The sequence below is a fragment of the Drosophila gunungcola genome (genome assembly GCF_025200985.1).
Source record: "Drosophila gunungcola strain Sukarami chromosome 3L unlocalized genomic scaffold, Dgunungcola_SK_2 000005F, whole genome shotgun sequence".
Classification (NCBI taxonomy): Eukaryota; Metazoa; Arthropoda; class Insecta; order Diptera; family Drosophilidae; genus Drosophila; species Drosophila gunungcola.
The window spans coordinates 5,032,663-5,060,546 of NW_026453180.1; the positions used below are offsets into that span (position 1 = coordinate 5,032,663).

At 40.4% G+C, this 27,884-nt stretch overlaps 2 protein-coding genes across 19 annotated transcripts in view; one reads left to right on the forward strand and one right to left on the reverse strand.

Moving 5' to 3' along the window:
• The window catches only part of LOC128259048 (uncharacterized), a 367,779-nt gene that overhangs the window by 124,596 nt on the left and 215,299 nt on the right, over positions 1-27,884 (reverse strand). The window lies entirely within an intron of this gene.
• Positions 25,789-27,884, forward strand: part of LOC128259025 (protein trachealess) — a 30,675-nt gene continuing 28,579 nt past the window's right edge. For 2 of the 6 annotated variants that reach the window (XM_052991112.1, XM_052991115.1), the window contains exons 1-2: positions 25,789-26,130; positions 26,529-26,900. In XM_052991112.1, coding sequence (XP_052847072.1) covers positions 26,626-26,900 — 275 coding nt within the window. In that variant the 5' untranslated portion in view covers positions 25,789-26,130; positions 26,529-26,625. The remainder of the gene's footprint in view (positions 26,131-26,528; positions 26,901-27,884) is intronic. The other 4 variants (XM_052991116.1, XM_052991117.1, XM_052991114.1 and 1 more) reach the window with 3 other exon arrangements.

A 27,884-nucleotide genomic window follows, 5' to 3' on the forward strand; every position in this document is an offset into this window, starting at 1 on the left:
TTGCCCGGCAGGACATCGCTCCCGGCTTCTCAGTGTAAGGAGTGTAAATGTTTTAGTGGATTATCGCTTGGCACGATTTTTATCATCGAATGGCATTCGATCGGAATGTCCTTTGGCAGAAGAACTCCACCTTGCATTGGTGAAATGGTTTGGTTTGGCCAAGTGAATTGTACTTTGACCCCGGGACATTAGTTGGAAAGTCAGAGAGCATCCATTAGAGTAAAGCCCAAAACCGTTTCAAATCTCGTTAGGCTTCGTCCTCCCCTCGCTCCTTTTGAGGACATTCCTCCTCCGCTCGAGGGTGGAAAGTGGAGTTCATATAGAGACCCCGCAAATGTCAGCAATAAAAAGATAATCATGATTTACAGCCAACTTCAATATGTGGCCCGGAATTCTCGAGGACATTCCGCAAAAGTTAATGGGGGGCAGCAGTCATCCAGGATCTGTGAGTTGGGGAGCTGTCAAAAGTCCTTGTTCAACTGTCATTCGGCATTTTATTAGCATATTAATTATAGGCAGCAGGGCGCAGCTTCCTCCTCCGCAATTAAATACTCCTGGAACCATTTAAACTTTGACACCTGGAACTCTCCTCGGAATTCGCGCAAACTTTTATTGGCTCGAGCTGGGAAATCTCATTAATCTTCCGGCGCTGCAGAGGTGTAAAACGTAAACAAATCTCTTTTTTATGGTAATTGAACTTTTTTTTATTGTTTTCCCTTGTCTTCCTCGTTTTTCTGCAACTCCATTTTGATTTGGATCCGTTTCGTTTGGATTTCTTATCGATTTCATTTAATTAGTCCGACACTTTGCATACAAGTCAAACGACAGATTCCAACTTTTGGTGTAAAATCCCCCTAAAATTCAAAGAAGGCGGTGACTTGGGGGACTTCCGATTCCCAGACGGGCGGTAAACTAATTTGTATAAGCTAATTGAGAGATTTGCGCTGGTCAGCCAGCCCCGAACAGACTATTTTATGACGTGTTTTCTCATTAGCAATAAAAACTAAATGGAAATGGCCTGATTAGCCCCTGAATCGCACTGCAATTGTGTCTTATGTGGAGGAAGAGGGGAGTCCCCGGGGAATGCGAAATTAAGAGGGGTTTGGTTGGAACTAATTGCCTAGTTTCTGCGATTGGGGGAGTGGCCAACAAGATGCCTCGATTCGTATTCATAGACAGATTCAAAATTTATTCATTTATGTGTCATAACCTTTATGAAGCTTACAAAGTATAAACATTGAATAATACAAATAATTATAATAAAGTTTACCAAACACCAATTAACCAAATTTAAGAGATTTTAATATATACTGATTACTTATTGTAGGCTTGAGCATTATTAAAAATCAAATTTGTTTTAAGTATATTTAAAAACACATTTACTAAAAATTGATAACACTTTATAATTTGTTTACTTAAATGCATGTTTCAAGCTTATTCAAGCTTAATGCAAATTTTAAATTCTAAGGTAGTTCCTTCAATCCTTTAACTCCTTATTTAGTCTCAAAATTATTCAACTCTTGTCACAGTTTCCCCAATTGCAGTACTTTCCCCAGACCATTTGCCAACCTTTCGCTATCTGCATTTATGGACTAATAGATAATGGCAGCCAAGTTCTGAAATTATTTCCATTTGCAGCCAGAACATCGCTCCTTTGCGGAGGACTCATTACGACGCCGTCGTTATCTGTCCCATATGAGAATCCCAGCGAAAGAGGGGGGCATGCCGAATGGCTTTATTGTAATTGGGCTGCAACATTTTGTTAAAATATGACATATTTTATGGTTCACAGAGCGGGCGGCTTGTGCGTTATTTCTCAGGGCTTTTATCTAGCTCTCGCATGTGTAATTTGCATTTCGGAACTCTGCATGTGCGCCAAATGAATTCGAATTGGTCCCATTTGTACTTTATTAGGGTTAAGTTTGGTTATTATCGCAGATAATGAGGCCAGGGAGTGGGACAAGAACATGGAATCCTTGGCTGGAGCTCAGGTATAAGCTGAACTTTGTTTTGGTAATGAAGAGTACACCGGGAGAATAACGTAATACGTGTCCAGATTACTTTTAAAAATGAGTGAAGTATTTAGTAAAAAATAACAAAAAGACTGTTCTATATAAAAGAACAAATCGTTTGTAAATTATTTCTTATTTTTTAACCATTAAGAATTTGTGATAGAACCTTCTTTTTAAGTGTAAATAAGTTCTGCCTGGGGTTTCTCTGCCGGTTTTTGCCTGCTTTTCTCAAATTGCAAGATATGCGTGGAATTTCTTGTACTCGTGGTAGCCGAAAAAGCTTTTGAAAAAACGGAAATATATTTTGGTCTCTTTGGGGTTTTTGTCGCCCGCAGATGTCTGGACCTTGAAGCAGATTTCTGACTCAAGGTGGAGTATCCAAGATGAGCAGTGAACGTTATGAAGAACTCTTTGAGAGGGGCAGATGGATATCGAGCCGAAAAGTCTTTCGATAAATTAAATCAAATTTTTCAGATTTTTGTGCATGTTCAACGCGTGCAGGGAGTGAGGACAACAAATATAATTGGCCGAAGAAAATAAGTCAAAGCGAAGGAGAAATCACCCTTGGTTGGTTTTTTTTATGCCTTCCTTGACAAATTCAATAAGAAATGCCACAAAATGTCATAAGTAAATTATTCACAATAGATTTCCAATTGATTGACACCCACACGCGTCGCCTTCATTTGATTCGCTTCGAATCGGGAGAAAAATCGACCAAATTATATAGAGACGGAAATTGCCGTGAGCCAAACACGTGACAGAAGTATGGGGGATTTTGTATGAAATATATATATCCTCCAGCTCTTGGATTAGTACGATATTCCGGGCGAATGTATTTTAATAACTTAACTAAGTGTCCTCGACATTAAGTTGACAAATGTCTTAATATAGTCTCGGGACGAATCTTATCCCAAGGAGTGAAGTAGCAAGATTCTCCCCAGACATGCAAATCAAAGAATTTATCACTCAGCCGAAAGAGGAAGGAGTATATCTCAACTGCTTCTGGTTTTAGTTCATCTCCATCGTCGATGCGGCCAAGTGAAAGACTATGAATAATAAAAAGGGTTAAATTAGCATTTTCACATTTATTTGAGCGATGACATAACGCGATATGACGGCTCTTCGTCTTAGGCTTTATCTCGCGGGTTTGGGTTTGGGGTTGCTTATGGTTAAGGCTGGATTGGGATTGGGCATTATCCCTGGAGTCGGGGTTTATTAGCGAACGCGTGCAGTGGCAATCATGAGGCGTGTTAGCAATGGGAAAGGGGTGGACCTTCGCCTATAGTAATTTCCGATGACATACAGGAAAAGAGTTTCCCCTTCGGAATAATCACTAATGATGGGCCATATCCAAGGACATTTTGTAACTGAAAGGAAAGGCGTTTAGACGTGTTGCCAAGAGATTAAAGCATATCCTGAGAAAGGATTAACACTGAATGTCCAATAGAGATGACAAGGGGGATAAGAGATGCACCGAATGATTACCAAGAGTGATGAAACTTTTAAGGAAATCACGTTGATTAATGGAGAAAATAATCAAAGCTTACTTCAATACTATATTTACTACTTTTTGCAGTGATAAGAAAATGTAACTTTTATACTTATTTTCTTTTTGCATGATAATTAAAATATGATAATAATGCTTAAATGCAAAGCTATTTCTGAAACTAATTAGTTATTTCAAAGCTTGATAATCCAATTTTGTGAAACATATCATTTAGAAAGCTTAGGTTGATATAAACGTTGTCTATTCATAGCACATTTATCTCCATCAGTCCACCCAGCCTACACCCATTTCTCATCCATCGCAATTTCAAATCCTCACCTCTCCTCTGCGGTTAATTGCTGTGTAAATCAAATCCATCCACCGTCAAAACACGGATCCATTTCATTTTGCCTCAGTTTGGAGGCGAGTCGGCTATGCCTACAAGGATTGCCCATTAAAAATGTTAATTAGTTGCACAAACAGTGAGCATCGGTGATCGCAAGGCGGCAACTGGAGCAGGAAAATCCGGAGGAGGAAGCCCATATAGAGAACACAGAGACTCAGATATCCAGGGCTCTGCGGACATCGCGTGTATGCAAATTGAATTCGCCGCTGTCGTTGGTGTCCTCGATTGAATGGCAATTAAGATAAATGTTCGCAGCATGTCCGCACTTAAGCCCAACATGCCGCGAAGTCACACTTTGGATGGAAAAATGCCGCAGACTGTCAGACAGCGGAATCTCCAGCGGATCTTAAAGCCAATCATTATTACCTAATTTTTTGACACTTTGAACTTTAAGGGCAGCGAGGAAGTCAAGTATAAGTGCCGAACAGAACAAACTTCTTAAAAGATTTTGTACTTCAAAAATTGTACATTAATTAAAATTTAAATACAACTTACAACCAGCTTACTTATCTTCGGCATGTTTCAATACACATTAAGTACAAAAACGAGGGAAAATAACTTAACTTTTTGAGACCCATCTAAACTCATATATTCTAACTTATATTTCTATGGTTCTAAAAAGGTTTTTAGATGCTTGTTCGAAATCATAGCATTTTGCCTATCTCAGTGTATGAGTTCTCTTTAAAAGGATTTTTTTTCGCAGGTTGGTTTAATCAATTGGCGATTCGCGTCACGTTTGCAGCGTCTGGCGAAAATCGATACGCGGCCAAGGCAAACCGGCCAAAGGCCAAGGCGAACTTGAGGCAACGGAACGGTACCGATGCCGTAACAATCAGCTGGTCGACCATGCCCCCTTCCAACAGACCGCCTTCCCCCCAAAAACGAGCAAGTGCAACGAACCGACCTAAGCTTTTTGAGGAATTTCCCTTTTCGAATGCCCACCATTAATCCTCCATAGAGCAGATATTAGATGGTAGCAGAGCGAAAATATTTTTATAATTTCGACTTTTTGATAAATCACAGACGAAGTGGCATCATTTGTCAAGCGACATCCCCAAGAAGTGGTCGTATGTGGACCATCCCAGCAGCACCCACTCCCACATATGTCACTGGGGTCAAAAATGCGACACTTTCGTCATGGAACACAGTGAATCGAAGCGGGGAAACTGTCGTAACAAATGACCTCTTTCTGCCCGAGGGCCCAAGATGAGTTATGGTCTTTTGAGCTAATAATATGCCAGGACATGTCCACCGGAACCCTTTCAGAAATTAACCTGCCATGATGAGCACAAATTAAGTTTCTGGCTCTTCAAGTTTCTTTTTCCGTGGGGAATAGCGTGAAAAACAATTGTCTTAAGGTTGTAATTCTTCATCTTCTCTCAGGACTGCTAATTGTGCTGACAATTTTTATGGCAGGATTTCTAAAATATGGGAAAATTATGCGGAATTAATGTGGCTCAGACTTCTCCATCTGCTACCAGCTTTTATCAAAAAATTAGAGCGTGAAATAAAGCCTTGGCATGTAGGAAGAGAACAAGCAGCTCGATTTATTGGGAATCATAAATCATATTACTTGAACGGGGGATGAGAATCGGAGTCTGAGGAAAATAAACACAGGGGAGTGAGTACAAGTTCAACTTCATTGATAGAACGAATTTCCTTTCATAAAGACAACTATTTAAAGAGCCGGTGGTATTTCTCTTCCCGCACTGTTGTGTTCCATTCATTAAAGTCTAAAAAATTAGTTTGAAATTTCCATCACGTTTCAAAACATCGCCATTGCTTCAAAAACGTGTTTGATAGCATCGCCTGAATGAAAAAGAATTTTAGATAGAATAGAATTAAGAGAGGCACAGAAGAAACCCAAAAATGGAGAAAGATATTATTTGTGTGGGTGTTGTCGAGACGAAATGTGAATGAAAAGTTCTCGAATTCAGAGCGCGTGCTGGGATCCAAACAGATATCATCTCCCTCATTGGATGGCTTCATTCACGAGAAATTCGACAGGTAGGCCGGCGGAAATGGAACATTGAGGAAACCGCTTATCTCGGATATATCTAGCCACTTCACCGAGAAATCTTTTCTCGGGGGAGGAGATAAGACCGCATTCTAAGCGACACAGATCGCTGCCATAATGAAATTTACCAAATTTGGCTAAAATTGCGCGCTGTCTGCGCGTGTTACCATAAACCGATCTTGAATTCCGCGTACGATCGCCCAGGCATCCTTATATTCCCCGACTTATGGCTCCGAGCGTGGCGTCGCCTTCTACGGCGGAACGGACTTCTAAATCTGGCCAGCGGTGGATGGACACGTGCTCCTCCGACTCCATACTACACAGCTCCCGGCCATCGGCCGGTTGTGTAATTTAAATTTTGATTTCCTTTTTAATTGCATTCAATTAGTGCTGCATCGTTTAGCGTTGGCTCATTGCCTATGATTCGATGTCAATCATTATGATGGGCTATAAGAAGAACAGTGGAGTAAACGATGAAAAAATATCCCTGTAAACAAGTTAGAAAAAAACTGAAATAAATTTGTTTTTTTTTTAGAAATCTTTTGAACTTTTGTATCTTTGCAAAAAGTTGGTAAAACACAAAGTTTTTAAACTCAAAGAAAACTTAAAATGCAGAGCGAACAGGGGTTTCTAAAGGATTCTCTGCAATCGAATAACTTTCAATGGTGTACCCCTATTTCCATCTCGCCCAATCTGGTTAAAATGCATTTTATCATCCTTAAGTTTGGCCTGGCATTCCTGTTTGGCTGCCTCTCAATTAACTCCTCTCTTGAATCCTTCTTGGTCGAAATACCCCAACCACCAAGCCACTCTTTTGCGACCATTTATGGCGCACAACTTGTTTTTGTCTCAGGTTGTGTAATGTGACTAATTGGAACTCCAGTCGCCGGCTCAGTGTCCAGCATAATTAGTTCCCAATCAGAAGTGGGATGAACCCTGCTTATCGATGGCCCAGGTAGATATTTTGGCAGGTGTATCTGAGTAAGTGTGTGACAGTTTATGAAATTTATGACATTATTTTCTCCTCTGGAGACCTTTCCCTGGAAATTACCACGGTGGCTAACTGTTTCTGAGGTGCAGGAAACCATCAGATCCTTGTTTTCCCGATCAGCAGGGTTCCTTTTCCTTGGCGCTGTCCTCGTCATAAATGTCACAATATCACACACAAAGCAACTTGATTATTGTTATTGTTGGTCAGATCAGATAGGTGATGTACGAAAAGTGCAAAAACATTTTGGACCCTAGATCAAGTAGATTGTGGCCCAAATTGGGATCGAAGGGGTCAACTCAAATCTGCATTCTAATCTTAAATTTCCATCTTCATTTCACTGCAATACCCTTTTGCTTTGTGCCATATGCTGGCCATTGCCCAAATTTGTTTCCAAATTAACCATTTGAATAATTTTGCAAAGGGAAAACGCTCTCGTTTAGGAATTTATGAGCAGGCATTTCCATTTTCTCTGCTGGCCTCAGCTGTGGAAAAGTTACGAGCAAATTGCGTGTGACATGGAAACTTTCTCGCAATCCTCCAGAAATTGCCAAAAATGAACTCGAATCAGAAATGGGAATGGGAATGGGACGCCAAAGTCCTTTGTCAAAATTTTAAATGCATTTTTATTGAGATTCATATCGCGAGTTCGCACAAAGAACTGAATGCGTCTCTGGATTGACTTCAAATTCCTTAAATTATTGCCTATCCCCCAACCCCAAACTCAAAAAAACCCAACCCCATGTGAGGCAATCCCCTGGAACATTGTCAAACCGAGAGGTTTAAAATCGTTCCGGCAACTCGCACGTTTTATGCGAATTTGAACGGTAATAATCGATCCCTGCGGCATTTTAAAAATAAATCCGTTTCGCAAATGGAAATGGAAATGAAAGTGGAAAGTGGAAACGGGGAGGAAAAGGAAAACCTGAAGTGCCCCGAGTTTCCTTTGAATTATGGCAGTTGCTAAGCTTGCACATATGGAACAATGAACCACTTGGATCCCGGGAGCCGTTCGAACATTTTATGCTTTTCTTATCACACTTTGATTTGGCATCCGAATTGCAGTAAATTAAAAAGTGCAAACAAAACACTTTGATAAAGAAGCGAGCTTGACTTTATGGCCCAGACGTTGCCAAGGATTTTACTCGTGATTGGGGGTTAATTAGGAGGTGGAGGAGGGATCATGTCTGGTTTAAATGGCATAAAGTAGATTTTCGATTAAAGTGATTGTAAGGATTGGTAGCTAAAGTCTTTTTCTGTACATATATAATATTTTTGTTTGCAGAAACACACTATAAGTAGTTTCATTAAAGTTAAGAATGTTGTGATGGAAATAAACAAGTCAGTTAATTTAAATCAAAAACAACAAAGACAAGGCTAATGAATGTTTTGTCCCTTTAAAAACATTCCTTTTCCTATGTGAGCCACTGCAATCAACCCTTCTCTGCTGGTACAAATTAAGCGCATTGAAGTTACCCTTCATCATTTTTGTACTTCAAGAGTGTTGCAAGAATTATAAAATTCAAACACCCTCTACGAAGGTGGCGTTCCCTGTTGTGTTTTGCACGGAGTGTGTAAGCAATAATTTAATTTTCAGACTAACTCTACAAATTAGTGGTTTCATTGGGAAGTTCCCGTTCCACATATCCTTTCCTATAATGTTAATTCAATCAGGGGGAGTTGGAATACTGGTCGTAAATAAAGCCGGGATGTCATAAATGTCTTTAGCACTGTGCAATTAAGCGCGAATTATGAATATTTCGGAGGCAAAGTCGCAGAATTGATCACGTTCTACTCTCCTTGGGCTGCTCCACTATTTTCCAAAGAAGAGGCTGCTGATGTAAATCATGATTATCATTTTATTGCTGACACATGTTTTCATTAACATTCCACTTCCTTAGCTGAAGAACAACCACCGACCGTTCGGCTATGCAATAGTTTCCCTGCCATTCTCGAATATGATGACAAATGACGTCGCCGGACCGTTTCCCATTTCCCATTTTCCATAATTTCGCAATTCTGCACACTTGCCGACGTCCATCCCAGAGGTCAGCGGGATTTACATAATCGGGCAGTTCCGCTCAGCTCACTCCCCCAAGCTTGCCATCAATCAAATATTGCAATTGGCTACTGAACAGTGGCCATACAAGATGGGTAAATAAACTTGGTGGCTGTCTCAATGGGTCGGGAGGAAATGGGGATAAAGCTGTTACCTTGACTTTATTTATTTGATGGAGAATGGTTGCATATTATGCTTTTGAGGGGGGTTAGTTTTTTAGTCAATGTGTATCGGTTACAAACATAAGACAATATTTTGTATACATAGGTTTGTAATCTTTATGGCATATTATTTATTTCCGAATATATATAATTATACTTATTTGAATTCCACTATTACGTGGAAATCATAGATATCATCATTAACCTCCAACGCCTTGCAAAAGCAATTTGAATGCAAAATTCTGTGCCAGCAGCTGCCACTGCCTTAAGATGTCCCCATAAAAAAGCTTTGAGATTGGCTAATTAAACGGGAAATGGAATAGGAGAAGGAAAATCAGAGGACGAAGGGGAAAACTCAAAGGTTAAATGGTTCATGACTGAAAAGGGTTGAGCCAACCTTGTTGAAATTAGCATTAATTGGTCATTGCAACTGGTCTAGGCCATGAACTGCCCTCCGGGGAACTCTTTTGCAGATTAAATAAGGCAAAGAAACCGAAAAAATGCCACCATAAAGGAAAGGCGGAAAATGGGAAAACAAAATGCTTTAAGATGAGACACAAGTACAACATAATTTGACAAGTCATAATATTGATGGCATCGGCCAGGATTTATGGGCCACATCATCTGCGGATATCGAAGGGCTTGCTCGATTCGAAGGGCAGGGGATTCGATTATATGGCCTTGTAATCGAACAGATCGACAATGGGGCCATAAATCTTGCCCGGCACCCTGCTACACTTTAAATCGAAATGGAAGATTTATTTGCCAGCCACAAGTGCTGCCACCTCCTCTGCTGGAAAACCCTTTACCCCTTTCTATTTCATTTCAAGTGGCTCGAATGCAGCATATGTGCGGGTCCTGTATTTCTCAAAGGGTTGTTGGGATGGTGGTTTGACCTCCCAGCCCTGCTCCCTCCCGTTTACACCATTTTTTTAATATAACCTCTAGTTGAACTAATTTCCAGGCCTTTTGGCCTCTTTACAGACGATAAATTTAACGCAATTCTTCCCCGTTTTAATTTCTCAACCAATTGTTAGTCTCATTTTTTGTATTCCTACGCGAAACGCCTTGGAATTTTTTCGAAGGGTCGAAGAAGGTACAAAATATGCAAATGCCCATGAAATTGTCGGGGAATTGGTAGAAAAAATGCTGGAAAAATAAAAGAAATTAACAAACATAAAATTAATGTTGGCACCCAACAAATTTAGCTCGTCTCTAAATGCAACCCTGAACGCGGAGTCAAGAAAAACCAAGGGGTGGGGGGTGAAAAAGTGGAAAAGCTGGCACAAGGGTTGGGGTGGCAAAGGTAGAACTGTGGAAATGGTGTGTGTCCTGCACGTGTTTCCATTTGCGACATCGTTCGACACTTGGCTGGCTTTTCTTGTGCTTTGTTGCGAAAATTGTTTTTCTTCGGTCTGCTTAGCTCTTTCGCCCAGTCTTACCAGGCGCTGATAGAAATCGCATCAAGGAGCAGCCAACAGTCAGCGAGGACATCAAAATGCAGAAAATGTGGCCAAGTGCCAATAAGAATCATCACAAATGGTAAAGATGGAAACTGCTCATGTGGGAAAAGTGCAGTGGCAGGAAAGATGGATACTCTTTATGCACAATGGCTTTTGTAAGCATTTGCTACATTTTGAGTTTAATAATATCCTTAACCTCGATCATAAGGTGTAAATAAAAATAGATTGAGGTAAGCAAAATCTGTGCCTGTGTGTCCTGTGCCGCTTTCTTTCTCCATTTAGAAACAGGAAGTTCGTTAGCAAGAAGAAATTTCTCTTTATTAAATTTTCACTTGCTGGACGGCGTTTTTGGGTAAAAACAACAACAGGAAAATAAGGAAAAATGCGTGAGGCCGTGCAATGAATAATGCATGAATGTGTCTCCCGACAAAAGCCTTTTAAATGACGCGGGGGAGGGAAAGGGACAGTGATTATCTGGGCGCGTGTGTGGGTGTGTGTCATTAAGCCGCTCATATGTGTGTAATTGTGTGTTCATATGTGTGCGAGTTTGTCCTTTGAATAGCCACAATTACCCAAACCAGTCGACAGTCGTCAGCAAATTGCGGCCAAATCTAGGCAATATATGGCAAATATAGATGTCAGCACGTGGGAAATGGTTTGGCTAACTAAAAATTTGTATTTTCATTTAGTATAAATCCATAACTTGAAGGTCAACTAAGGTCGCTTCTAATGTTATACTTTTTATAGGATACTTCAAGTATTCAATTGTTGATATTGGTTAATGATTAAAAACTATTGGGCATCAAAGTTCATTTCATCATTTGCGCACACTTGTTTCTTCCACTAATTTCAGGTCATCCTGCTGTTGCTTCCTCAATTAGTCGCTGGAGCAGGTTTCCACTCATCATCCTCCGCTCATTGCTGTTTGCACAAATTGATTGACACTGATGTGCTCACCCCAGCACCACCCACTTGTCCCCACCACAGCCAACCCCCATCCCCTTGCAACTGACAGCAAACTGACACCAGTCGAACTTTACGCACACGCATCCTGCCACAGGACCTTCTTCCTTGCACAATTCCCAGCACACATGTAACATTTTCCGACGTCCTGTCCATATGCTTTATTAGTTTATTCGTTCCGGGGGTTGTTGTTTTGCTACTGCTCCGGGGTCCAACAACACACACGCTAATATTAATTTATTGTCCTTCCCAGCCTCCCACACTGATATGCATCAAAATGAAAAAGGACAATTTAATTTCATTTACCGCAGAGAATAAGCTAAGTTTTGGGGGACGGCGAATGCGGATCAAATGCCATTATTAACACTTGTGACCACAGAAATTCGGTCAAAAGAGACGAAAAAGTCCACAACTTTTCCTGTTGTCATGTGCTTCTCCACATGGGTGGCGTTTAAGAAGGGGTCTAATTATGAAATGATGAATCTCCTCGAATCTGCAGGAGCAGGGATGTTTGCCTCCTGTTCGAGTTTAATAATTCCATTTGAATACTTTTCGCTTATCGCTGAGGGAGAGATTTATGTTCGGGTCATGAAACCCGATACCTCAACCCAAACCCCTCACCTCCAAATCAGGTTGCCCAAAGCTCCTTATCCGCGGTGGCCAACATGATTTAATGCTCACTTACAGCTCTCGGCTCCCGGACTTTGCCCCACTGGCGCCATTAAATCTCATTAAAAAGTTCCGCTTCTCGGGGAGTCACAAACTTCAGATGCAAAGTACAAATGTTTTCACATTTCTCTCTCTCGGCAAAATGCAAATGCAATACAATGAAGAACTAGATGAAAAGTTGCCTGGAAATTTCTCAAAGTTGAATTTTCCTTTCAAGCATTTTCATTCAAATCAAGGATATATGTTTAGTTGAATGGGGTGTGATTTCTCATTAGCTATGCATGAAATTGAAATGACGTGAACTTTTTAAGTTAATAAAATTGCTCGATTTAAGAAGAAATACTTTTAAGCTACAACTACAACGCAATAATTTTCCAAACTTTCGGATTATTATATTGTCATAATTATGTAAAAATCCTCATATATCATGAATTTTTAATTATAAGTTCATGATTTTCTAAGTTAATAGCAAACAAATGTATTTTTTTGAAAATAAAAATAGTCAATGATTTCTATTTCATTAATTATAGTCTCGACGAAGTTTAAAAGCATTTTATAATTATGAAAATGGTCTGGAAGTTGCCTCCAATAGAACCTTGGCAATGAGTCAATCACTTCTATAGGAACTCGAACTTCGTTTTCACCCGTCATAATTTTGATTGTGACTCATCGCATGACGTTCACTTTGCGGACTCTTTTTATTAATCATTAATAAATATTTTTCTTTATTATTAAAAGCGACAACGAATAAAATCAGCATAATAAATCCACACATGCCTTGTCTTTACTCCCCGCCCTGCCACGCCCTACGCCCCCTTCCTGTTTGCACTAAACATGGAATGCAAATGAAAGAGACAGCAATCGAAAGAGAGATAGAGAGGGTAAACAAAAAATTTGGCATTAAAATTTCAGTCACATTTCAAACCGAGGAAAAAATCCAAACACACAGACAGAGACAGAAGTAGATGGAGCGAGGGAGACGGGGCTAGAGGGGACAAAAGTAAATAAGTAAGCAGGGGGCAGCTAGACAAGGAGGGAGCTTCTCTGGGGGAAAGAGAGGGAAATGGAGTTGGAGCCATGTTTACATAAGCAAATAGAATACAAATGGTAGAAATGGATGGGGCAGTACTCCCCATCCAAAACACATAGAGTTTGTATGCACTCATTTATGTATGTCCCTATATACTGGGACCCATCTATATAATATATATATGTATATATGCCCAGCTCAGTCACGTCCCGCCCATTCACTTGGAAAGTCGATGCTCGATGTGACTGATTACTGCGTCCATGTTGCTGCCGTCGATGTTGTTGATGTTGCTGCCGTAGATGTTGCTGTTGCTGTGGGGCTGTTAATGACAAACAAAGTCTGCCATTTTGAACAAAAGATATCAGCAAAGTTTACACGGGAAATGTACTTTGAACTCTAATAGAAATGCATAGTAATGTAAGAGAGGTCAGTTTAAGGGGCCTAAAAGGACTCAATGAAATTATCCGATAAAAATTGTTTATCTTCTGTGAAGTTCAAAACTAAAATTTATTTATTTATTTATTTATTTAAATTTCTAATTAATTACATTATGTTACATACAGATGTTTTGAATGTTCCCTATGAGAAATTGAGTCGATATTATTTTGTTTGTATTCCACAGTTTGGGGGCAAGATTTACAATTGCTAAGTCTTGAACAAACAGATGCCAGTAAATCCTACCTTATCAGTAAGCTTGATCTGACTGGTTAAATTTCTCCTTCAATTTAACCCATTTCTCTGCACTTGCAATGATCCGTTTCCCATTCCCATTTATGTATTTCTCTTGGGGAACTTACAATGATTTTCTGTATGTTGCGTACTTTTTAATATGTAGACAACGTAGCCGATTTTTCACCGGAGTCCGGAGCGGGGTCTTCATTTGGTTGTTTACTCAGTATTGAGGTTGATTTTCCCCTTTTTTTTGTTTTGGGTATCTGTACTTTGCCGGTAATTTGTCTGCGGATCAAACAGTTGGCCGCTGGGGCGGAGGAAAAGGTTTATGCAAATGCCATGATTGAGGGGAAAACCCAGCCGAAAGTCGTCTTACCGCCGAGTGATAATTTGTTTGTTACTTATTCATCAGTCACTCGACACTAATCAACCTAAGTAACTCCGCGCCGTGTGAGCCACGCATGTCCTGACGACCAGAGCCAGGATTCATCCTGCAGTCAGAGAACATAAAACATTCCGCTGCATAATTGAGGAGGATGGGGCAGCGAATTTATGGCAGCTTTCCCCTCATATGTCTTTGGAGACTTATTTGTTTGTTTGAGCCAGGGCTCCATGACAATTCCTTTTGCATTAAATATTTTTATGGCCTCTGGCTGCTTCAACTTTTATTGTTTTATGGCCCGTGTTGGTTGGTTCATGAATATTTCACGGGAAAAACGAACTATGATGGGCATTTCCATAGAGCCTAGAAGTTAATCTCTTTAAGTAAAATCAGGCGGTGGAATTAAAGTCGGGAGGGAGGTGGACGAGGTATATACTCCATGCGCGAGTGTGTGTCCACATCCACCAGATACGACGATGCAGGCGGAGCAATGGAAGTCAACGACAGCGAACAGCGGCGTCGGCAGCTCCTTTGGCAGAGACTAACGTTCCCCGCACGTGACGCGCATTTCCAATTGGATTTATGATTTTAATACTTCGTATTTTTTCATAAGGCAACGTCTTCTGAAGTAGCAGCCAAGGCAGTCACTCCGCCTGCAAATTATGGCACTGCAATCGGTGGCGGCGGACTCCAAAGTTTAGAGAGTCCAGGGAGGACAGGGGCTTAAATTAGATACGATCAACCAGGAATTGATTCCCCGATATGCAGATGAGCGTTAGATGGGCACTGCAAGACATCAAAGTGCGGATTGCTTTACTCACAAAGAGAAGCTCTAAATTTTTTTGACAATGTGATATGAATGAAACAAAGCTATGTTGAGTAAAATATGTTGAAAACAAGAAAGCAAGCCCAAGTTTTTGTATCCTTGCAGCTATTGCAAAAATTATATGGTTATTCATAAGTCTAACTTTTTTAAAAATAGTTAAGGAAATGGTCATATTTTAAAAGAAGGTAATATTAATAACAATAGTAATGAGCTTAGGCGCGAAAGGAATTTATGACCTCAGTGCATACAGTCAATGGATAACATGCTGACGATAAGGTTTGCAGACATCGATAAGACATTCTTGACATGAATCTTAGCTTGATCCAAACTTAAAAATGGTTGGTTATTAGGCTTTTTCCAAACGTCTCTAGACGGTGCCAAAAACAACTAGATATGATCTAATAGGCTAGTTCCATTAACCCCTCAATTGTTGTATATATTTGCACATTCCGCCAGACAGTATATCTCCGATCTGTTCCCAAACCCAATTTGCCTTGCCCGTCACATCGAATGGGCCATAAAATTTGTTAATTCTCCGCTGCGGAGAAAACAAACCAACACAAAATCAGGCCAGATCTAAAAACGAAACGAGAGCACTTTTTCAGTCTCGATCGGATCGGATCCAGTTTGGGTTAAGGTTTTAATGGCGCACAGAAGCACGGATCGCGGGGAAGAGGGCGGGGGAGTTGGGTTTGGGTTGGAGGGGGAGGGGGAGTTACCTGATGCCCAACCTTATCTCAAATGGGAAATCATTACGACTCTATCGCTGCCTCGCTTCAACTCCCTGCCTTACTCGCTTTTTTTATGGCCTTCTTGAGCAGACAAATCAGAGATTTCGTTTCTCGACTCAGTTTATGTCCCAACTTTTGCTGTAAAAATATTTTTAACAACATTTCACGTAATTTCCACGACGACAACAAATAATTACAATTTTATTGCACTTACAAAAGTATTTCTCACACTTTAGCTTAAGTGTATTCAAGTCAAAATTAATAGAAGAGAAGGACGGTTCGACTCATTGCTTAAAATACAGTTAATAACATGTATATATTGATACTTCTAAGATGTGAAACAAAACTCCCTTTTTAACGACACTGAATTAATCTACTTAACTCGGTAAATGCTAATAATCACAAAACATCAAATTAACATTGCCGAGGGGGTCTGCAGACAAATTGCTGTTTTATTTAAATGAAATTTCGCGTTTTAAAATTGCGAAAAGCACAGACTCGAATAATACGCCGTGAAATTGTTGCCAAAGGAACAGGATGTGATAAGGAGCTTTGTACGCTGGAAGTTCAATTCGCGATTTGATAAATCTCCGACAATTTCGCACACTCGTGTGTATTTTTTCTACACACTTGCGTCCTCTTATTGTCAAAACAGCGAAAAAACAGGAAAAGAGGGGGAAGTGCCAGTAGGAAATTGGTGACAGTTGTTGTTTATTGACATTCGCTCGAAGCCACCGTGAAAACATTTTAAAATTTCTGTAAAACATAAAAACAAATCACAGAGGGAGGGTATTGCCAAAAGGCAAACCCACAACAACAAATTCGCATAATATTTCACACCAACTTCCGCCGGTTTTCGTGTTGGATTTTTTGTTTTGTTTTTAAGAGTTACTGTTTGTGCTTATGTAATCGGCTTGTTCCACTGTGGCTACGGGTAACGGCTGTTCCAGTTTTTTAGAATTGATTTTTGGGTGGGAATAGATAGATGCCAGTAGATAGATAGTTTGCAGCATATGTCGATAATGGAAACAAGAGAAAAATTCCACTTTAAAAAATTTTGGTATGGGGAAACATTGTTAATAAATAAATAAGCCAAAAATTTTTAAGGTAATGAAAGTTGAACTACTATCTCGAACGATGATAATGGAAAGAAAGGACAACTGGCAATGACATTTTAAAAAAATATTTTGTATGGGTTTCTTAGACGACATTATCTTGAAACTTTGTTAGTATAAATAAATAAGTTTTGCATCGTGTAGCCAAATATCATTCTCTTATTAAACTTCGCTGAGAAGTAAGAGAAAACTTCATTAGCCATTTATTCCCCCAAACATTTACCATGCTTACTTTTTAAGTAGTCATTAAAAACTTTTTAGCTAATGGAAGTACTACTTTCTTGAACTACGAACTTCCAGCATGTCACTCCCCTTTTCGTAGTTTCATATGTTGGTTGCATCTTTCAATTAGAAATTCTGCGCTGGCTCAGCAGCAAATCACTAAAGCACTAAAGGGACAAGGACATCATAAAGTGTCATTAAACTTTCGGCAGTCTCGAAATGCGTGACTCACGAAAAAGCAAAAGCAAAAAGGAAAGAAATTAAGCGAAAGAGTAACCCCAAGGGAAACAGAAGTATAACTAAAGGACAGCAAGCCAAAGCTAAGATATGACCCGAAATAATCTAAGCATTAGCATACATAATACATAACATGCTGATAAATCGCACAGGCCACTGGAATAATTTTCCAGCTTGCTAAATAATTAATTTAAATTGCCGCAATCTTTGTCTCCACACTATTTATGTCCGAGTTCAAAACCAAATCGCAAATCTCCGACTGTCATCCCCGTCTAAGATTGGTCGGCTTCTGTTTTCTGCGGTTTCTGGCCCTCTTGGGATGGTCAGCTGAATCCGGCGCAGAAGGCACTCGACCATGTCGTGGAGATGGCTCATTTAGATGGTAGATTAATTTTATTGCCCCGAAAACTTCTTGCAAATTGTTTGCGTAATATGGAAATCGTGATGGAGAGTCAAAAATCAGTAGCTAGTTGGGTTAGTTTAGGTTTGTAACATTTCAATGTATGGTTTGTTGTAATAAGGGATTCATAGACATCTGTAGGTAGTCTAATCTGATAAAAAAGTCCACCATTGTATGAACAGGACAAGTGAAATAGCAATAAGAAACAATTAAGGATGGTGGCCATTGGCACTACTATTAATTGGGCAAACTTTCCAGTGCTCATCATCACTACGTGGACGGCCGTCCACAGTGACATAAACGCATGTAATAAAAAATGTAGATGTTTTAAAGAATGCTTAATTTTTGCAATAGCTGCAACTGTGTATAAACTTGTGCTTGCAGAAGTTTGCTTTCTTTTTTATTTGTTATTATGTAGGATTAGCCAGATTATCACCCGTTAAAGCATGGCTGGAAATTCGATTTCCATTTCGTTGGGCATTCGACTTGACCCTTGACCCCGAACACCCCTTAGGTAGAACCTGCGTTCAGACAAGCGAAGGTAATTCACTTCCTGCCTTTCGTTCTTTTCTGTTCCTGAGGCTATATTCAAACCTAATGGAGCATTGGGCCTTGGGGCAGATTCTGACAACGGTAACTCCGTGTGGAGTGACGAAAAGGGGTAACGTTTGGGGTAGAGTTCGAGATTGAAGAGCTCGTGTAACAATATAATTCCACCACCATATTGCATTGATTCAGTTTTGTGAATTAAGCTAAGAGAAACTAAGCTGTCAGAGAAAACAGATATAACTAAAACTAACTAAACTATTCCAATTTAAATCGGCTTCTTTATATAACACAATTCTAATATTATTAAAAGAAAACACTGCATTGATAAATGAGACAAAATAAACAAAGAGAGGAAACAGACAACAAACACTTGGAAATTTTGTCCACAATTAATTATAATAGCCATCAATACGTTAAACAATTCTAAAAGTCCCTAAAAGTTATGAAATTTAGTGTGGATAAAATTTATGAGCTGGATTTAAAATTTAATTTTAGTTACCAATATTTCTCATTGAAACGGTGACGAATTCAGTAATTGTTAACACTTCCCCGAGTTTCCCCTTTCGTGATTGTAAAATTTTTGACAAATTGAGTTATGTTCCAAGCCCAGAAAATACAAACAGAAAACACTGAGCTACAGATTATTTCATTAGTATTCGTAACGCTGATTGCATTTTAATTAACGAGGCGCCACTCCCCCAGTCCGTATCCCCCGCCCCCTAACGCCTCGTCCGTCGTTACCCATTCTAGAACTCGAAAAGAGAAACCCGTTTGACACGAAAAATTGCAAGAATCTTGAATGATTTAATTTTAATAACTCAATTTGCTTTGGCACCGGCTCGTTTCCTTAAATTGTTTTAGAATTCCGACTGCGATTGCAAATCCACTTAATACATATAATTAAAGCTGCATATATCTGCCACGGTCCAAGGAATTCCTGAATATCGAATAGAGAAAATGCTCGCATATGTCGGGCAGGGATGAAGACACCCCCGCTTCATTTGAGGGTTTGTTTTATGGACAATCCACACTTGATGACCGTGCGATGATGACGATGCTGACGAACCGAATCGAACTGGTCAGCAAGGAAGTTGGAATGTCCGAACTGGGAATTTCGATCGATCGTAAAACCGAAATGGGTATTGCCGGGGCGGCGCTGCTCAATTTATTTGCGGCCAGCGATAAAAATTTTCATGAATTATTAACAGGTAAGTCAGTAAGAGTCCGGTCTGAATATGTGGCGAACTTTGTGGGGGTGGTTCATTGAACCCTTTACGAAGATGTGTTCTGGGGAAATCGATTGTTAACAAATTTGTCTTGCTTAAATAAAAATAAAATTAAATTGTCTAAATACAATTTTTTATAATATAAATTGAAGTTAACAGATTGAATCTTTCAAGTGACATCTAAGTTGTAGTATTATTATTGGTTTAAGTTTTTGTGCAGTTACATCAGGTTCATTACGATTTAAGTTTGATATATTACCATCCTTTTGAAACCAAATTAATAACCTTTCCTCGATTCCTTGTTTCAAATCATTACCTTTTCTTGTTCCCACAGTTGTGATTACGTAATGCGATAAAGCAGGGCAAACGCCTCTATACCAAGAGACACCTTTACAAAAGAAAACTCGACAACAGTAAAAGTGAGGTGCAGAGCATGTCCTTGAAGGGAATTCAGGTGTTCCTTCTGACACTTTATGAAATTTATGACATTATTGGGTTCTGCTCCTTTCCCTAGAAAGTGAGTGTAACGGTAAAGACCCGCCCAAGGACACCCTGATTCTTTAAGGATAAAACCAACACAGAGACACTCAGGATAGTGTCTGGCGATAAGTCAAAGGCTGTCCAAACATTTTCCCTGGCCACATGATATATTTCTCTATTACAAACTCGTACCATCCGATCTTAGCCCATTAAGGTTCTCCAAGATTCTTTTGACTGCATCCCGATTCAAATCTGTGGAGAAGTTTCGAGCTTGTTTGACAAATCTAAATCAAAAGCGCCGGCAAAGCGTGTCTCTCTCTCATTTTTCTGTAGGTCTGCAGACGGAAGCTCCGGCGGCATAAATAATCTGCCGCTATGGATCTAAATTAAATAAAAACATTTGACATTGCCCACAGCTCAGACAAATCCTTTAAAAACAAACAAACGCAAGACTCGCCCGCTCTCAACTTTTTCACTCGCCATTTTCCTGGCAACATCCAAGGTTGTCTTACAAGGATTCGCCATTAAAAATGTTAATTAGTTGAGCAAACATTGCGATTGAGCTTCAACTGTGGCACTCTTTAATACAATGGAAGAATGCGATATTTAACAGGATTAATTACTGTGCAGATATAAAAAGCTCTTTAAATTCTGAATTTAAATTTTGAAATTCCTTTTAATTTTTTATAATTTTTAGCACAAGTCAAAAAAATTAACTTTGATAAGGGATTGAAATAACTTATAAAAGGAAATTGTTAAAGAAGTGGAAAGAGCTGTTTCTTGCAATTTTTACACAAGTTATATAATAACATTTTTTTTAAAGGTGTTGAGGTACCTTGCCAGTTCTTTATCTAGATTGTATTATTATTTTAAATTTCAAAAAAAGCCTTACTTGATTCGAAAAGTTTTCAGTTTATGAAATAAATTATTAAAATTAGTTATAAGTTATTAATTATGTTTCAACAATGAAATTTTTTGTTTATATAACTTTAAAAAGAGCACTCCTTATTCAATCGATTCCACTGTGCACTAATATCTGGTCCAAATTGGAATGTGAGAACGTGGCTACCGACTTGTGGTGCGGCATCCGCTTCGGCTGGGAGTTTGAGTTGGAGTTCGAATTCGAGTTTGGCCAGCGGACATCGCGTGTGCATGCAAATCGAAGGCAGCCGGAGATTGAACGCCAATTAGGATGAATGTTTGGGGCACGCCGCTCGCCCCCCCTCCATCACCATCCTTTTAAGCCAGGCCAGACTGCATGACGCCGCGTGCCGCATGCCTCTGGATAAAAAAAAAGAGAGAGGAGCGGACAGCCTCCTCTGCCTCAGTTGGCCATCATCAGTTGTCAGTTAATTGCTAAAAACTGTTCACACGTTCCAGGTGCGACTTTTGCATACAGTCCGGCCTCAAGATGAAGTCCCAGTTCGGGAGGAAAAGAAGCAACACTGACCATTCCAGTCACGTCTGCAAAGTTGCGAGTGGAGGTCTCGGAAAATCAATATCAAAGAAACAAGCCCGGCATCCCTTCCGACTTTGCCACTTCCGCCAACGGACTTCATCCCCAAAAAGTGGCCAAGATGGAACAAGTCCCTCTGCTCTTTCACCAAAAATCGGGGGCGTCGAAAGTTGTTTTATTTGTGGCAATCTTTTTTGGAAGAAATTAAGCATGTACGGGTCGTACCGAGAGACCCAGTTATGCAAATCCAAGAAATCACAGGCCCGGCAACAGAGACTCATAAATATCGACAAATTCTACGAAGTTGGTGGAGTCCCAGGGTCTTCGGCAGGTGTGCTATTTAAATGCACGCCAGCAACTGCCAAAAAAAGAGAGGCAAACGAAAAACAAACCGGCGTCCAAAACAAACAATTTGTAGGTCCCTCTTATGGTCATACATGCACTCATCGAAATAGTATTATTACAAGTTCAAAAAAAAGTTAGATTACGATTCTAACATGTTAAGAATATTTTTACTATGCAATCTTAATAGTTAACGTTCATAATTTTCCTAAATGCCAATCATTGTATTCTGATTTAAAACAGATATGATTTTAAGATTGTAGATTTAACATATTACTTATTTTTGTTCCTACCTTGCTATCCATATCCTAACAATTCGTAATAATTGAATTTGTCATTCAATGTTTCAAACAAATATGATCTTCTCATTTCTAGCGTTTCTTCAAATGTAATCTTTAATATGAGATGATTTTAGGATTATAGTGCTAACATGTTTCTTTTATTTCTACTGAGCTATCCAAATTGTAATGGTTCATTATTTTACTACATATATGTCACTCAATATTTCCTGACTGAAAAAGTAATGATGTCTAACGCTTCTTTGAGTGTAATCTCAATGCCCAACCCTCGCTCTGAAGGGGGCCTTTAATATGGCGAACACGTAACCCTCAAAACCGTTCGGATCGGTGGATCAGTGTGGATCGCTTGCCTCGATTTATTCGTTTGTTTTGCTTGGCTTTTCGTAATTTCCATTCGTAGCACTTTCAGCGAATCAATCAAAGCGACCCGATACGATCCGTCCAAGTCCAGAGCCGAGAAGGTCTTTGCCACATTCCCCGATTGACTGATAAACCTGTCGGGCCAAGGGCATAAATCAATCGACGCATAGTTTCGACTTTAAACTTTACGAATTAGAACCTTGAGTTTCATTAAACTTTCGCCCGGGGAAAATCAATACTCATTCCGGGGCAATCCTCCTGGCCAAAGTGAGAATTGTAATCCCGGCGCAAAGTTTCAGCGTATCCTGCATCCTGGCTGAATCTCTTATGCTCGTCACGTGCCCCAGGACGACGTCAAATATTCCCCACCACCACCACCAGCCCTGGCTTAAGTTTTGTGTACATTTTAGCACATATTACCAACTTGAAGCCTCACTCGATATCCTGACAGGTATATAGAGATGCATGCGCATATAGGATGTCTTACATAAGGCAATTACATGGCAAAGTCGTGACTCTCACATTTTTGGATGCTTGATGAACTTCCTTCACAGTCGGGGTCACCATACCGGATGGGTAATTCGTGTTGATATGCGTTTAGTTTCAATCTGTCATTTCGAAAGATGCGAAAGAGCTTAGTTGACTTGGTACTTCATTCTAAGTGTTACGACGAATTTTCCAAAATTCTAGGTAAAATATTTTAGCTTGAGTTTAATGCTAAAAAGCTCTAGATTATTATATTTTTGGTTGCCTAAGAACTAATTTACATTAAATTGGGATCACCACTGTTTACCCATAATTTCCTATCTAATTAATTTGTATTGCAATGAAACCTTTACAATTTATCATTATCCACTTAAATTATACCCTTGCTTTCTCAGCGCTTTCAATAACAATATCACTGTCTATTGCCTCTGCCAAGATTGTTTTGCAATCGTTAATATCACACCCACTATTAAACCCAGTATCTGCAGCCCCAGACCACAACATTCCGAGCTGGGATATCATTCTCATTACATCCAAAGGTCAGCCGACTGGGGGCAAGGCCTCATTTCATTTTGTTCTCCGCCGCGAGCCTAAGTCGTCGGTCGAAGCAGAGTAGCAAAGCAGCAGCTAGCAGCACGCTCCAAGCACATTTGCCATGTTTAGAATTAAGACTTCAGATGCTCGAGATGCTCCAAAAGCCCAAACGGCCACAGAAAACGGCAACCGACGAGGCGGACAGAACCAATTCCGAAGGCAGGCAGGCAGCAAGGCAACAGACCCAGGTCTCGAGTCTCGAATCTCGAGTCTCGGGTCCAACTCATGTTACTCACGTTCCAAACGAGCTTTTGTCAACTTGTCTAAATGATTTTTGCACACTGTAAACAAGCCAAGACACTGCGGCAGACAGACGGACAGAGTGGCGGACGGACGGACAAACGGACAGACGGACGCTCCGTTGGACGGACAGACGTCGGACAGTTGGAACGGCGACAACATTCAGTATTGACGTTGACCCTGCACGATTGCGATTCAGAAGTGGAGACTCCGTCTGCCCGGGGATATTGAGTATATGAGTATTTGAGTATATGAGTGTGTGCCAAGGATTCGCAACCTGAAGCACAAGTCGTGTGTGTGATGGGGCAGGAAGGTAAGTTCGGGGGAACGGAGATTGGGAGGCAGCAGCATTCCCCCGTGGGAGTCTTTTGTTATTGTTGTGCTGATCTCTTGGATTTTTCGTTTCGATATTGTCGTGTAATCACGAATTTATTTTATTGAAAATCACTTGACAGGTGGCGCCTTATTTAACTAAGTTGTCAGCCCTTCCTCTGTGCCCCGCCATTTCCCTTATCTTGTGAAAATGGTTATGAGAATGGGAATGGGAATGGAAATATTGTTAGTTATAAATGTTTTGTGGGAACAGGTCAGGTTGGTGGAATGGGGGAGCTGAGCCAGACATGTTTGGTTTGGCTAATAAGAAGAAGTTTCTTGGGCAAGAGTTTATGGCGGATGGTAACTTATAATACAACTATGGAAAGGAAATGGCAAAGGATAGTTTATGCCAATTAAATTTTTCAAGAAAAAACTGTCAGTACTAGGATAATTGTGGGTGCAACTAAGTAGCACAGAATGATTTACACATTTTAGCCATATAATTATATATTTCTATTGTGCAGTGACCCAAAACTTCTTCGAACCATAACTTGACTTACCGATTTGTTGTTGGTTCTGTTAAATATTATAATGAATATTTCTCGTAATTACCCATGGCGAAGTTCTTCTTTCAATAGAATTCTGTAGGACATCCTTATGCCATTTTTTTTTTAACAATTAAAATACTAAAATATGAAATTCAGTTGTTACCTAATGAATTAAAGAATAGTCAGCACCTAAACAGCGTGAACTTTTTCATGTTTTCAAACTTTTCCTTACCTATCTCTACAATAAATATTTCAAATAATACATTTCCTACGCCAAGCCTCAATTGATTCCGAAATGAGCTTCCCCATAATGGGAGCAAATGACTCCCCCAGTAGACCTCCTTATCGCGCCCTCAACAACATCACACACCATCCACAGAACACAACATCACCGCTGGCGTGTTGAGAGTTGTTGCCCCTAGCGAATTCTCCAGAGAATCCATCGAACGGAGGAGAGAACTCAGGTGGTTCTCATGGCTCTCCAGAGAGAGAGAGAAAAGAGAGAGAGAGAGAGAGAGAGAGAGGGGGAGAGACCCCGAGGCCAAAACAAAAACATGATATATAGATGATGTGTGGATGCTGGAGAGGCACAGCATCATTGTGTGAGTTTGTATCTGTGTGTTTTGACGACTCTCCCATACGAAAACCTGCTCCACCACCATTTGCAGTAGCTTGCAATGCGCCGCTCCAAGTTTCGCAGATGCAGCACCGATGAGATGACGATGATGACGATGCTCTGGAGTTCGGACCAACAACATCCAGCCAGCCAGCCAGCCATCCAACAACCTCCAACCAACCGACCATCCGACCAACCGACCAAACGACCAAAACGACCGAGGCGACCGACCATGTTTCCTGATGCGAGGCGAGGCGATAGTTTATCGCCAATTTTCGTGCCGTGCAGAGGTGAACGCGGACCAAAAACGTGCGAAAGGAAAAGCTCTGCCCAGATGCGAGAGAGCCCTGCTCTATCCCTATCGCATCCGTAGTATCGCATATCGCATCCGTGCACCCGTACACCCGTACACCCGTACATCCTACGGATAGCATCCCTCACTCAAGGTTGACTTTGTGACTCGGGTTTCTTCCTCGATTGCCAACTTCTTGCTTTTTGTTGTTTGCTGCATCAGTTTTTTCGGCTGCCGTCGGTTTCTTTTGGAGTAGGGACAGAGGGATGATTATGAGGGGCTGACTTGGGCCACCTCCCGAAAACTCCCCCTAAAACAGCCATGCGCGTTAACGGTAAATAATGGCCGCCATCTTGGCCCAAACAGAATGTGCGAATATGTCTATATAATCCCCAAGTGCTTGTGTCTCTGTGAGAGTGCGTGTGACCACATCAAATCAAAGATAAATAGCTGAAAAGCTATCACCGAAAATAAATAGTCGCATTGGGGTGGGTCGAGTTCTATGGCTGACAGAATGAGAGATCAATTGTAGGAGCGGAATGAAATCTGCTGATTTAAATTAAAGCTCTTCCAAATGGATTCGCTTGAACAAAAAAAAAACAAATATCAAATCTAACTACTTTTAATTGAAGTAACACCGATGCTTAGAAATATGGTTTCTTTTATTTAAAATGTAAAATTGAAACGAATACAGCTTTAAAGATTCCTATGTATCCTTGATATAAATTGCTCTCTCTTTAAATTTCAAAAATATCTTTCGCTAACAAAAACTTAAGATCGTTCCTTGTTTTTTTTTTAACAGTAAATAAAAATAATTTTATATTTAACTTTTAATGTTGGTTTCATAAGTTTTGACTCTAAATCTAAAAGATTTGTTACTCTACAGCTTTCTTCCCATCCCTACGATACCTTGTCTATAAAAATTCGGTCCACCCTAATACACCTGAAATTAGTCAGATATAAATAGGTAGCACCTCCCTGGAATGGATCACCACGGAAGTGGGTTCGTGGCATCGCCCTGGGCCGCCGTTCTGGGCCACCACTCGATGGCCTCCGATGCCGGGTTCGCTGCTGCCGCTGCTGCGGCGCATGTCCAGAACCACTCGATGCACCACCCCATCCACTCGCACCATCACCACCACTCGCACACGCATCCGCACCCACATCCGCACTCGCATCCGCACCACCACCCGCACCTAGGCGCCGCCGGAGGGATGCCGATGGATCTTCATGTGCCGCAGGGATTCCCCTACTACAGGTAAATAAAATAAAACCAGTACCACCGCACCCCGCTGCACCCAGGTCTCCCTCCCTCGTTCGCACCCTCTCTATTGGTGTCTCTTTCGGCGGGGTCTGCATGCAAATTTTTGGGGGCGTAGCCAATGCGGGAAAAGTGTCCACCTGATATCCAATGAGCTAGCATTGGGGAAAAGCCGAGACAATTGATGAAGCTGCCCACTAAGCAAGGCAAATTAATCCACTTAAATGAATCCTATTTGGAGTTTAAGGGGTTTAAAAGGAAAGTATCTTTAAAAAAAAAACATTTTAGTCTTTTTTCATTTTTTTGGGTATGATGGTAATGGCCAAATTAAATTATCATCTGAACTATTTTTTTGAATACCCCAGATTGCTAAAACCTTGAAGGATTTCAGTAGAGATCATATTGTTTGGTAGATTTTCATTATTTCTCAAATAACATACATTTTATGATAAATAAAAATAAAGTTTTTCTCCACTAAGATATAAATTCAATCATAATTAATGAAGTCAGCTTGGATGACCCCAGTGTGATTCACACCTTAACAACTTTTACCCACCACAAAGAAATCCACCCGAAAGTGACTTTCGCCGCCCAAAAATCAGGGATTAAATATTCGAAAAATTAATTTCACCAGGCAAAAATTGCAGAGATGTAGGGAGGAAAAAGAGGGCACTACAGAGGTGCCAACATCGATGAAACTCGTAATTAAACTAATTGAATTTACGTGACAATAACACTTTCCACACTCACTCAGCCGGCAACCAAAAAGCGAGCGATGAACGCCTCACGAAGTCGGGCGATTGTCACGAGATAACGACCCCCTCTCATTCACTTTTCCCACTCCCAGTACTTGGGGTTTCGTAAGCCTCCTCCTCCATAATGCATGGTTATTTTCAATATCGAAAAATGAAATCGGCATCAAAGAACATTTCGCCGCAATAGCCACGAAGTCGAAGTGGCAATCCGGGCTCGGTCTTAAGC